This window comes from Chlamydotis macqueenii, chromosome 20 (genome assembly GCF_036417535.1).
Source record: "Chlamydotis macqueenii isolate bChlMac1 chromosome 20, bChlMac1.mat, whole genome shotgun sequence".
Lineage (NCBI taxonomy): Eukaryota > Metazoa > Chordata > Aves > Otidiformes > Otididae > Chlamydotis > Chlamydotis macqueenii.
This window is the reverse complement of record NC_141575.1, coordinates 2,352,739-2,365,940: the sequence shown is the minus strand read 5'-3', so window position 1 is coordinate 2,365,940 and position 13,202 is coordinate 2,352,739. Positions and strand designations below refer to the sequence as shown.

At 43.6% G+C, this 13,202-nt stretch overlaps 1 protein-coding gene across 2 annotated transcripts in view; it reads right to left on the bottom strand.

The window, feature by feature from the left end:
- Positions 1 to 5,322, bottom strand: part of TTLL11 (tubulin tyrosine ligase like 11) — a 50,790-nt gene extending 45,468 nt beyond the window's left edge. Inside the window, exons 1-2 of one of the 2 annotated variants that reach the window (XM_086763782.1) lie at positions 4,966 to 5,102; positions 4,509 to 4,579 (exon numbers count right to left, since the gene is read on the bottom strand). In XM_086763782.1, the coding sequence (XP_086619908.1) occupies positions 4,509 to 4,526 (18 nt within the window). In that variant the 5' untranslated portion in view covers positions 4,527 to 4,579; positions 4,966 to 5,102. Of the gene's footprint in view, positions 1 to 4,508; positions 4,580 to 4,965 lie in introns of both variants that reach the window. The other variant, XM_086763781.1, reaches the window with a different exon arrangement.
- Positions 5,323 to 13,202: the final 7,880 nt, after the last annotated feature.

Sequence of the window (13,202 nt, the reverse complement as noted above, 5' to 3'; positions counted from 1 at the left end):
AGAAATACGGATGCTTGAAGCAGTTCCCCTGTTCTCATAAAATCTTCTGTCTACAGCTACCTGCTCTCAGCTGGCATAGCCCCAGGTCTGCACTAACCGATACCAAAGCCACGGTGCTCTCAACCCTGGGTCTTGGGGTGCTCACCGCGGCAGAGGTTGTGAGCGTAACTGGAGCCGTCTTTGCCGCTGCATGCCCGTCCCGTGCAGTAAAAGTGAGTCTGGTCCTAGGATCAGCCACTGCAACAGTCACTGCAAACAACTGTCAGGTTGCAATGAACTAACTGTTCAAATATTTTTATTTTTTTTTAAATCTTTTTTATTCAGAGTTGAGGGGCATTTGTCAGAACAAAAAAAAACGCAGAAGCTGCAAAGAGCACAGAATTGTTTTCACAACTTTGACACTATTAACAATCAATCATAGTCAAATTGGTCTGACAGGTCATTTCTACCTTTTGATTGGAAGACAATAATTCAAACTGTCTCATGGGTCACATCAGTCTGTTCCATCACGTTTAATGATGAGGTAAATGACTCGTGTCTTCTAGTCAGCTTTTCCCAGCGTAACGTTTCAAACTATTTCTACACCTCCACACAGCTACTGAACAGCGAGACAAATGAAACCCTTGATGCTGGGATATTTGATGCCTGCGACATCTTCTTCTTCCATTTTCCTGGTAATTGAAAGCTAGGCGAAGAAATAATTTATTAAGTGATGAATAAACTCAGGATGCAAGCTCAATTTGTGTCCATTATTTCATTTGGCATATCATGTTCATTTAAAGAATCTGACACACTAAATCAGATAGTCCAATCTAGTGATGAGAGTAATTGCTTCACTGGCACGCACATTAAAATTCTGCAACGCTTTTTAAGAGGTCCACCCCTGTGCATCACCCCAGGCAGGGCTATCATGTTGATAATTTAATTTACTCAAAATTTCCACAGTTGAAAAAATAAAGGGTTTTTTTCTGTCTTTTGCTTCTGATAACAGAATTTCAGCAGTCAAATTGCTCTCTCTGACTCCTTCACCTCTTCCTCATGTATCAATGCCATAGAATAAACTGCTCACCAATATTAGCCATGTGTAGAGTATTCTAAATTATCAGGGAGAATACTGCAGTAATAGTCTATTACTGAAACAAAGCTCTTACAGCAAGTCAGAGTACCTACAGCAAGGAGATTCAGGAATTTACAACTTAAAACAAACAAAAAAACCCCCAACAAACAAAAACAAAAGCCTGTATGACACTAATAATGCTATCCATTGGATAGGAAAAGTTATGAATAAAAAGATGTCTACTTTTAAAAGCCTACTACAGTGTCTCCTGCCCAACAAAATATTCAAGCCAACACATCCAGCAGCAAACATAGAGAAGAAAAACACAGAGAACAAAACAAAAGCAGCAATGGGAAAAAAAATGTAGAAGTAGTACTGACGGAGAAGGATCAAATACACTAAATCAAAACCCAAGATGCAATCACCTTGAGAAGTGTTATACAAGGGACAACAGTAGAATACCAGCCCCTAAAACATCAGTATTTAAATATATGCATTTCATTACTACTTCCAAGATATTTCTTTCTTCATTTTTTTTTATGGATCCTGCAAAAAACACCACCTGTGTTCCCTCGGCTGGTCCTGCTGTAACAGCGGCACTGTTTCCTGGGCTCTCTGGGCATAATAATAGGTGTTTGAACAAATCCTTCAGTGCTATTTTTATAAACATTTGAAAGTGAGAGCTTTCAAAATTGTATGCAACTTGAATAAAATAATTTTCCTTGGATTTCTCTTCAAATGGATACAAGATCTTGCCTGCTGATTCCCTGTGTCTACTGAAGTCTGCCAGCTTGAAGTCAACAGTTTGTCTTGCTCCCACCCTAGAAGACTTTCATCTTCTTATTTTTCCCAAAGTAAACAGTACCAGTCAAGAGTCATAGCTACTATTGGTTCCCCTTTCCCTACTCTTTCCACCTTCAGGAGGGTGGGAAGAGAGAAAACTGATTTGACACATATGCATTGATATGAGAAATTACTTTCTTAACAGAAGATAATGTCACTTTCATACATTTTAACCTTTTTATTATAAAAAGCTTAAAAATTTACAGAAATACATTACAGTGACTTGCTTACGAGGAGTTAATTACTAGCCACCTAGATGGCACAGCCAAATGGCACAAAATGCCATATTTGGTCTCTTCTTTATTAAGAGTACAAAGTGGCCAGAAAGGAAAGCAACAGACTAAATGAAAAATATTGACTGAACTAAGGGATGGAGGAGAACAGAAATTGAGAGAGACAGCAAACAAAGAAAGATGAAGTAAAGCCAAAAGCGACTGCTGTTGGGGGATGCACAGCAGGAAGGAGAATGCTGATAATGCAGTGCAGAGAGAGGAACAAGACCATACGAAACAAGTCAAGTTGTAGGCCAGAATATCAATGCAGAGAATCCAGGGCACAAGTTATGCAAAACAGTAAAAGCTCAGGAAACAGAACAGACAAAATTAACCAGTGAGCATGGCTCATCACCAACATCATCTGTGAGGGTCACTTAAATCAGTCATTCAGAAGCACTCACTGGAATGGCACCGGGCACTCTGAACACAAAACTTGGTTGTAAGAATGAAGAAATTAAGTCCCCCTTGCTCGGTATGTCCCCGAGTAAAACACAGAGCACAGCTGCTGACAGACACTCCACAGCACACTGAGGGGTAAAAGAAGTAAGAGTAAGATGTTTTAATCTCACACCTCTGGTATTTTGTTACTGTTTTGCTGTAAGAGCAGGAGTTGAGAACTGGAGCTTTTATGCAACGCGATTTTGAAATTCTCCTGCTGGATTTAAATAACAAAAATCTAGAAATAAAATTTTACAAAGGAAGAGAACGAGAAGGCATTATTCTTCCTGGCAAGAAGCATATATGTCTTTGTGATATTAGGCACTTAGGACATTCTGAATAAACACAAGTAATATTTATTGCCACTCAGTCCTCCAGAAAATAAAACTGTAGCATTTAACTCTGAGGTTAGGAACAATACAGAATATACTCCAAATCGTACAAATTTTGTTAAAAAAAAGCATCAGGTGCACAGAAATGTTAGTATCTTGGGAGTGGGCATCCCAAAAGCACCTTTGTAAAGTGGAGCAGGTGCCATAGATCACAGTGCTGCACCCCAGCTCTGCACACAACAAAACAGTTCATCCTCAGGTTCTGTCCTTCCGCTTCACGTCCCCTCCAGCTTCCTTCTTCCAAAGAGATTACAAGTACCCTTTTTCTTACAGGAGTTCCTCAAAAAGCTCCTGCAAGGCATCTCAACTCCTATAAAGCCATTTATAAAGTTACTATGGAAATAAAATCTTTACAATTTGAGAACAATTTAGCATCTATAATAAGATAAATATTAGAAATCTCTTCAGGATTTAAAAAAAAAAAAAAAAAAAAAAGGAGTTGCAAAGCATCAGTTTTGTGTCAGCTCCCATATTCTCAGGACTCTAGCTCAGCACAGACAGGCGGACACTGAACTCCTCTGTTGTGGTTTAACCTCAGCTGGCAACCTAGCACAACACAGCCACTCACTCCCTCTATCCCTCCCCAGGGGTAGGAGGGAAAGACTCAGAAAGAAAGGAAAATTTGTGAGTTGAGATAAAGACAGTTTACTAGGACAGCAAAGGAAGCTATAACAGTAATAATATATATAACAACAACAATAACAACAGACTATACAAAATGAATGATACACAATTTCTCATCACCTGACAACCAACACAGCCATCCCACACAGCAATCATGGAACAGAACCAAAAGTGATCTCAGAACAATCCTGAGAGAAAGAGCAAGAGAGCTGCCCCCTCAGCCAACCCCCCTCATATACCAAGCATGGCCTCTACGGTACAGAATACTTCCTTTGGCCAGTTTGGGTCAGCTGTACCGGCTACACCCCTCCCAGCTACCTGCACTCACAATTAGTGAAACCTGGGAAGCTGAAAAACTCCTTGATCCCTTCTTAACAACTGTTAACATCAGTGTATTATCAGCATTCTTCACCTACCAAATCCTATACTAAATCCAAAACACTGCAGCTACTGGGAAGAAAACTAACTCCATCCCAGTCAAAACCAGGACATCTTCCCACAGCACAGAGGAAAACATATAACTCAAGTTGCAGGGAAAAAGTCATACTTTCTCTATATATAATAATCAAAAAGGCTAAAGCCTGTTATGTATGCTGTATTAGGTGGTTTAATGTTCTTTCATTCATACACAATGCTCTCCGACACGCTTTCAAGATAATCTGTGATGCAGAGGCTTCGCCACTGGATCAGACAGCTGATTTCTCAGGTCATACCTTTTGTCCACTGTCACGAGCCTTACATCACGTACCCATACTATGAGGGAAGGGTGAAAGGAAAGAAACACAAATCGACACAACACATCAAACATTTCTACGTAAAAGTAGGTTTCTTGCCCTTTCCAGTGATTAGTTTAAGCTTTGAAGTAGAATATCCGATTACCCTTATTTCGGCTTGCATAACTGGCAACAGCAATCTTGATCATGAGTCAGATCAGCCTCCAGACTTGACATCTAATTAGAAATAACCCCAACGTCAAGATGACACCAGCCGGGATGACCCCCACCCCGGCCCAGGAGCCTGCTTCGGCGCTAGCTGAGAGAGGCAGGGGGGAGAAGGTGGAGGGAGAAGAAATGCCTTGCCAGAGGCAGAGGGAAGCAGGGGGGAGAAGGCGGAGGGAGAAATACCTTGCCAGAGGCAGACCCCAAGGCAACGGCGGGGAGGTTTCCCCAGCCCCGCCGGCGGAGCAGCGCGGGGAGCGGAGGGAAGGGCCGGAGCTGGGGGGGGGCATGCTGGAGCCGGGGGCGGGCGGGGAAGGGAAAGAGAAAGAGAGCCCCGGGCAGAGCCCTAGGCGAGGCCGAGAGCTGCCGGCCGCCCCGCCGGCCGGGCGGGCGCTCACCTCCCTCCAGTGGAGCTGCCGCAGGCTGATCTTCAGCGCCTCCAGCGAGGTCTTGGCCTTGGAGCTGTCCACCGTGACGCGGGGCCGCCGGGCACCGCGGCCTCCCTCCTCCCCGCCGCGCCGGCCCGGGGCCCGCCGCCCCCTGCCCCGCGCCGCCCGCCCGGGTGGGCCCTGTGGGCCGACACCGCGGCGGCCCCGCTCCCGGCCGGCCGCGGCGGGCAGCGCCGCTTCCACCGGGGGCACTCCGGCGGGCTGGCTGCCCTGTGGCTCCTCGGCGGGGAGGGCCGGGGACCCAGGGGGCTCCTCCGCCTCCCGGGCCGGGGCGCAGCCCTGCGGCGGGGCCCCGGCCGGCTCCATCCCGCGCCGTCCCGCCTCGGCCCCGCCGCCGCCGCCGCCGCCCCCGCTCCCCGCCCGTTGCCATGAGAGCGGAGCTGCGGACGGGGCGCGCGAGGGGCCAATCGCTGCGAGGTGGTAACCGCCCCCCCGCTCGCTCCGCCCCGCCAGCAATGACGTACTGTGGCCGCCTCGGCCATTTTGAGTGCGGGCAAGGCGGCCCGCCCCTTCCGGGGAGGCCATTTCGGAAAGGCGCGGGGCGGCCATCTTGGAAGCGGGCGGCGCCGGGCGGGAAATCACCTTCGTAGGTGACGGCCGTTCCCGCCGCGGCGGTCACAGCCTCAGGCCCGTGGGTCTGGCTGCGTCTGGCAGCCGCTGCCTTTGCACCGAAACCCTTGCCCATGTCGCGGAGAAATTAAATCCATTCCTTACTGCGTAGTGGGGTGATTTTCTCGTGAGGCAGGGGCCCCAGTGCTGTTTATTCCGAGACAAAGCCCCACTTCTCTGCCCCAAACCAGCACCGCAGCTCAGCTCTTGCGTTTCCTCACCCTTGTGAATCTTACCAGCAGTTACGCGAATCCCTCACGGTATTGTTTAAGAGGCAATGAAGTTGACAACATGTGAGTGAACCGGCCATTGTCTGAAGAACAGCAAAACCAGAGATATAGGAAATTGAAAGCGCAGGGAGCAGCGGCAGCGTGGGCAGGCGATGGCGCTGCACCCTGGGAAATGCAGCCTGCAAGGGATTCGGGCTTCGGATGCGAGATTTGAGAAAGGAAACAAAAAAAAGCTGGAATAATCAGGATTCTGTGTGAAGGAGCTGTCACTAGAGTCGTGCTCCTGATACGGAGCAGGGCTGAAACAGGATGTCAGAAGAAAGTTTAAATAAATGCAGCAAAAAGTTGGGACTTAAGGTTAGCTGCAAGTTAAAATGAAAAGGTCATGTCAAGAATAAACTCCTGACTGTGGAACTCCTCAGACCAGGAGGAGATATGAATGTATCTTTTACTCTGCTAGATCAGGTTTTAGCAACACCTGGATTAACACCCCATTTTCACCTCATGTGCTCCCTGGTATTTTACAGAAGCTAAGACACGAGACACACTGTGCCAGTAACTGCGATTCCCTACATGTGGGCCCTGTCCACGAGTCAGCAGCAGTTTATAAAGAAGAAAGTGTAATCTCCAAGATACTGTCTTATCTCAACAGCAAACTACAGCTTCACCTGCAGTCCTAACACTACCCATATTTTTTCAGTGCATCGCCTATCTTTTGCTATTTACCCTCGCAGGCAACAAATAAACTAATTAATTAATTAGTGTTGTGCCTTACAGTGTGAAGTGACCAGGAAGGCTGAGGTCACGTAGCTTGGTCTTGCTTTCTCTCAGGTTGCTATTAAATTATGTGCCTCATATTTTTACAGCTGTGACAATTCTTAATTAAAAACCTGGAAGCGTTTCCCTGTGCCAGCAGGAGCCCAGAGAGCCCTGCAACTTTGGCAAGGATGATCATCGTTTTCTGCGTCCACCCCTGAAGGGCCCATCCTGGTTGTCTCACCAACCACCGCCAGACATTGGTGTCTGCCAACTGGAGCATGCTTTAAAATGTTGACCTGACTCTGACTGTCTCTTATTTTACTGCCAGGCCCCTGGATTAACATTTTTTAACATGTATTAGAGATTTACACTCACCAATGTCAGCAGCAGTGAAGGAAAGCCAGGGAAATAGTTAAGATGGGCCAAAGCATTAAGAGGCTTTGGAGCATGGGAAATACCAAACAAAATGATTGCAAAGGAGAAATATTTGTATGTATAATTATTATATATCCATATTTCTTACAGGCTAATAATGTACTAGTTGTTTCTCTACCAAAGAAGCTGTAATCCATCAGATACCTGGTTTGCCCTGTATTGTAGGGATAAAACCTTCATTTCATGTTGAGATAAATAGAGATGGTCTGTAGCGTGCAGCATGAAGTCAGGCTGCACATGGTATTCAGGTGCTGCAAGGCAGGGGAGTAAAGTATAGGTTGAGCAGTAATAAGGTAGCAAGGTAATGCGGAAGGAGAGTGGATTGCGCTGAATACTGCAAGCTGGATCTAGCAGCAGGAGAGAAAAAAATACAAAACTTTAAATCATCTGTCCCCTGTGAGGAGAGGGGAAATTTAAAGTTACTGTGTGCTCTTAAAGACAAGCTTATTTCCTGAGACCCTTGCTCAGAGGGAGCTGTTGCTAAGATCAAATTGTTAACTGTCTTGTGGTAACAAGTGAACAAGAATGTGTATTCTGTCTAGGAGAACTGTACATCTGTTAGACTGTGCTGGGAAAAATATCAATTTTTTTTTTTCCTGAATCATCTTCTAGTGTCACAGTGGCAATGGTATTTGTAGGCAGGACGGAACAAAGCGTGCTCTCCTACACAGGAGGAATTTGGCAGAGTACTGGTATACATGTCCATTTATCAGCACAGTATCACATGCCTTCAAGAGAGACTTCAGTTCCAACCTTGGAACCAACCTATTTTGGCCTTGTAAGAGCCCTGATCTGACTCCTACTCTAATGTCTCTGTACTTTTATCAGTTAAATTCAGGATATCAAATATAACAGAGGTGCTTGTTTAATTTTATGAGAACAGGGAAGGACACTGGTTCATTGTACAGTATTTTACTCAGCTCTTAGGCCAACAACAACGTCACTGTCATTCATCCTAAATTGTAACTTACTGTGTCATTATACCATGACATCGTTAGCCTGACATTTGTGTGTGCAAATACATGCCTTCCCACGATGTGCATAGGTAACTGTCAGCTCCAAGGATGAGCCTGGTACTAACGCGGTATCAGAGATGCAGACCATTGATGGTAATGTACTGGAGGATCACTCCAGAGACGGGCCCGTTCCCCGAACTGTGCTAGCAGGTACTCTGTGTGTATTTGCAGGAATATTCTCCCTGAAGACCTAAATCTAAGAATTACACTTTCGCAGACAGTAAACTGAACGGTATGGGTTTCACATCATGATAATGTGCTGATCCAAGCAACTCGTACTGCCAACTCATGGTGTACAGAATTCATGAGTCAGACATGTAAACACATCAAGCTTATGACTGTAATAAGTAACATTTTTCTTAAGTAATAATTTGACTTCTTCTAGTAAGCTTTTTGGTTACTGAATCTGGATCAAAATTTCAAGCTTTTATCTAGCATCATAACGACAATAATTGTATTATTTTCTATATATGTATATTTTTAAAGATAGCCAAGACAAGGAAAACATTAAGTAGCCCGTAATTTGCAAAAAGAACATACAATCTTTTTAAAATAGCATATAAAGCAGGCCTCCTGCCAGCAACTAATAATTATTTGCAGAAATACTTCAATGTACCATTTTGAAAAAAAACAAAACAAAAAAAACAAAAAAACCAAAAAAACCGACATTCCTCAAGCTACTATGAAAAAAAAATATCAACAAGTTACTCGTTAAGAACTATCCATCCATGTCTGAAGGTAATAGTTCCTTTTGCAATGATGGTGAGTACCTTCTGTCAGCTGTACTTTCACAAATCAATAAAAAAAAAAAAAAACAATGCTTTATAGAAGTCAGAAGAAAACCTCGCTGGTAAACAGACTCCGCTTGGAAAATGCCAGTGGTGGCGTTATGCTTCATGCTGGGTTTAAATCTGCATCTATCAGCCTACGCTTCCAATGTTTATGTTAGGCCACTGAAGATTTGTGGCTGACCCACATATGCAAACAAAACATTTGCTGCATACTTGGGGTGAGGGGATTTGCATGATAGAAGATGATGAAAATATGCGTAATTGCAGATGACATTTTTCATTCCTGAGTCTTGCTGCACAGAACTTAGGAACCGGCCATGCGTGAAAGAGGCTTGCAATTGTAATGGGCAGATCGCCCGGCTGTGCTGCTAAGCTGAACCTTCAAGACATTAAGCTTCTGTTTCTTCTTGAGCAACACAAATCTGGTGTAATCATCTAACCAAGCAGACGCTGTACTTGCAGAGGACATGTATGACACTGACTGAGGGGGCTGAAACAGTGACAGTTCCACATGTCACAACTGAGTTCACGTCATGTGGCAGCTTCAGAGACTCAACAAGCTTTTGCTTGTGAGTTCTCTGTTTTCTTAAAATCCCCAATACAACAGAGAGTAACATCACACAACTGCAGTCAACAGTATCTAATTTATCTGTTCTTGCCTCCGCATTTCATCACACAGCAGCATTTATAGGACATGGTTGGTGCCCCCAGGGTTCCCTGGCTAAACAAAGATTTTAGTTTATCACCTAGCGATGCTGAGTGATAGGGAGTTATCTGATGTAAAGCAAACACGAGAAACTGCAGGTCAAAACACATTTCTGAACTACTTCATCCATCTTTATTTTAATAATTTACCTAGATAGAAACGTTCAGATTTGGCAATGGCTGGGGTTTCTGATGTGTTTCCATTTTTTTCTGTTAAACTGAAGCTCAAAATCAATTCCTTTAAATGAAGGTTGGGCAGTGACATAGTGGGGAATATAAATCTTTAGCTCCCTTTGCTTCCAGATCTTTTTTTCACCAGGGGAGAGCACAGCTTCCTGGAACAACAGTAGGAAAAACACATACATAACCCTCTGACCTTGCAGTAGCTTTGCATGACAATGTTTCATGGTTGTGGAGAACTCCTGACATGCTGCTCCCCTTAAGCCTGTGTCTTAACACTTGATTGTTGACCGTCTTAAGATACCAAGGAAAGACAACAGACTTTGCTGTGTAGTAATACTGCTTAATTTTGCTTCCTTGAGTAAAGAAAGCAATTGCAAGGGAAGTAGAATGCATCTGAAATTCTGGAAATCCAACTGCAATACACAATTTTTTGCCTCTGCTAGCAGAGAATGTTATTCCCATAATATGCTGTCCTCCCCTTCCCCCACGTCAGCTCATCCTGCTCTGTAGGAGGATGGAACAGAAGCTGGTTGTTAGTATTATGCATAAAAACAACTCCCAAACTCTTAAATGACTTATATATAACTGAGATAAAATCCAGAGTAATTGAAATAAGTGAAAGGTTTTGTTTTATTGCTCTGATGCGCACCCTAGATGATTTACCCATATGCATCTTTCTGTCCTGTAAAGCCATCAGTAAGTCAGTTAAGTCCCTTTGGTCTTAATTGATGAAACTTTACAGCAGTAACTGCCGTTTCTCTGTAACTATAAATGAGGCATACTTCGCTTCATTCTGCCACTTCATTAAATGTATACAGAAAAATGCTGCTTTCAAGCAAATACACGTCTTCTGAAGAACGGCAAGTGACTTCAGCTGCTGAATCTCAAAGGGATGTCCATGGGCACACTGCAAGTCTGCAGGAAGGATAATACACTGGAGACTTTGCTCTAAAAATTGCACCAGCAGAAATAAGTATTAATAATGTTGATAAAATTGCATGATAAAACCAGATCTGCTAAGATAGTAAGCACGCACAGATCTCTCCGATCTTTCAGGTATGATATGGAAGCGATTTCCTGTAACAGAGGTTTTGCCTGCCATTACTGTATGTCTGTCTGGTTGTTCTTGATGTGTCGCATCTTATTCATCATTTAAAATCTTTGCAGCTCTGCCATGCAGAAATAAGTGCTTAAAACAGTTAGCAGAAGGGAGGAAAATTCCTTGGCATCAAGACCAGGTCTCTTTTGGAAAGCATGCAGTGCCTCTGCATCTGCTTTATCAGAGTTGTGAAGGTGAGTTTGGAAGAAACCCGATAGGATCAGACGGGAGAAAGAGCTACCCTCCCTGCAAACCAGCTGACAAAACAGTTAAAGAACATCCTGCATATAATGCCCACTACCTGATTTACAACACATTCAAGGTCTCCCCAAACAACTAAGCTCTATAGCAAGAGAGATTGCCATGCAGAGTAAATGTCAATGCAGACAGAAATGCGCATCCATGTGAGAGAAAGAGGAGGAAAGAAATCTTGGTAGCCTTCGCCTGAAAGAGAAGGCTGATATAAACCTGCAAAAACATTTGAAGCTATGAGCCAAGAAGCTGTCTTTGGTGCTTCACTCCTACTGCGTTCAGAGAAATGGGACTTTCTATGTGTGCTTTGCACATGAAAGGAACAACTAGCTCAGTACCTCCATCTGATGCAAACACCCACTATGAAGTTTGGCTAACTGTTCGCATCAAGAAGGGGTAATGCTAGCAGGGGTTTGTTTATACCAAATCCGGGACTATGTACTGCGTAACTGTTGAATTCCACATGTGCCCAGTTTTATTATCCAGAATAAAGGGCATACAGCTTTCTTACCTGCAGTGGAATCAAAGAATTTTCTTTGCAACAAACTAGAAATTTAAGAGCTTTTTAAGTTTAGCAGCCTTCAAACTCAATAAACACAGATCCAAATCCAACCTTAGAAGAGCTAAGCCTTACAAAAAGTTCACAGAAGTTAATGAACGCGGAATATTAAACACCTCCATTCTGTTGTGATCTAACAGAGTCTGGCACTGCAAGCTTTATTAAATCACAGTTGCCTTATTTTTCTCAGGATTCCCATGAGATGTTTCTTTCCCCCTGCTCAAAGGATTTTATAATCTGTGGGACACTGGAGAGCACCAGAATGGAAATAAAAAGACCATTCTTGTTATTTCATCCTGTTCTTTCTATCAGATTAAAAAAAAATGTAACTATCCCAAGCAAAGTTCATACGCTCCCACTTATATAGGAATGCTCTTGTGGCAGTGGGAGAGTAATGAGGAGGAACTTTCAGCAGCTCAGCACCATGACAGGTTCATGCATGCCTCAGTTAAAATGCAGTATTGCAGAATCAATGTGGAGACTCACCAGTAGTGGCTGTGTTAGGTTTTTTCCCCTTACTAGTTGAGCTTTGCTGGCGTTAGCATCAAAGGAAGCACAAGCATAAGCTGACTGGGTGGCATCTCCTCCCCTTTGAGCTTAGGAGGACCAAAGGACTGAATCTTGCTCAATCAGTCCAAGGACATTTGCACACAAAATCTAGGTTATTCATTCAGGTCAACAGATATTTTAAAAATCAAGATTCCTACATGATAAGAAAAGTGCCATGAAATGTTCTAAGTACACCACAAACAACAGCATAAAGACTACACAAAAAAAATCACCAACAAAGAACTAAACTGATGAATCTGCAGGCAAGATGTGTATCTAGAGGAGCATATTGGACAGAAATCAATTAATATATTTACATACCTGAAACAAAATCCATTTTGCATTCTGCTGTATGAAAGAGGGATTAGCATAAACACCTGAATACTTAAATGGGAGGGTAATACAATGTTATAGCTTGTAAGAAAAAATAAGAAGTCTGTCTGGAAACAGAAAACCTTAGCAAAGACAGGAGGCTGACCACAGAACCCATCCCAGCACGAGTGCTAGAATGAGCTGCTAATACCACAAAATATTTGAACATGTAGGGTCACAGTCAGTGAACCAATATTAATCCTTTGGGCTTTTTCTCCCTCTCTTAATTATAAGTTTCTGAATTTTTGGCTCTTGCCCATCTCTCACTGACTTAAAAGTACTCAGAGATGCCAAGAAACTCAAGATGATTACGCTCCTGAGATGGAGACAGGGAGTTGTGCACTGTCCGCCTGTGGCCAAAATTTTCTCTCTTGCTAATGTGAAAGCCACATAAAAAGCAGCGTCCAACAATGTTCAAGCATCCAGCTGGGAGTTATTTGTATGATAAAAAGTTTAACCAATCACTCAAAAATTAATGCTGGGGAACCCAGATGAGATCAGTTGGAGCACATATAAGCCTCCACTCCTTGGATTCCACGCAATTCCCATTTCTGATCATTCCTGTAAAGGGGAAAGAGCGTGGCTGTACTAACAGTCAGAGGAGAAGTCTTGGGTCTTGCCATCACA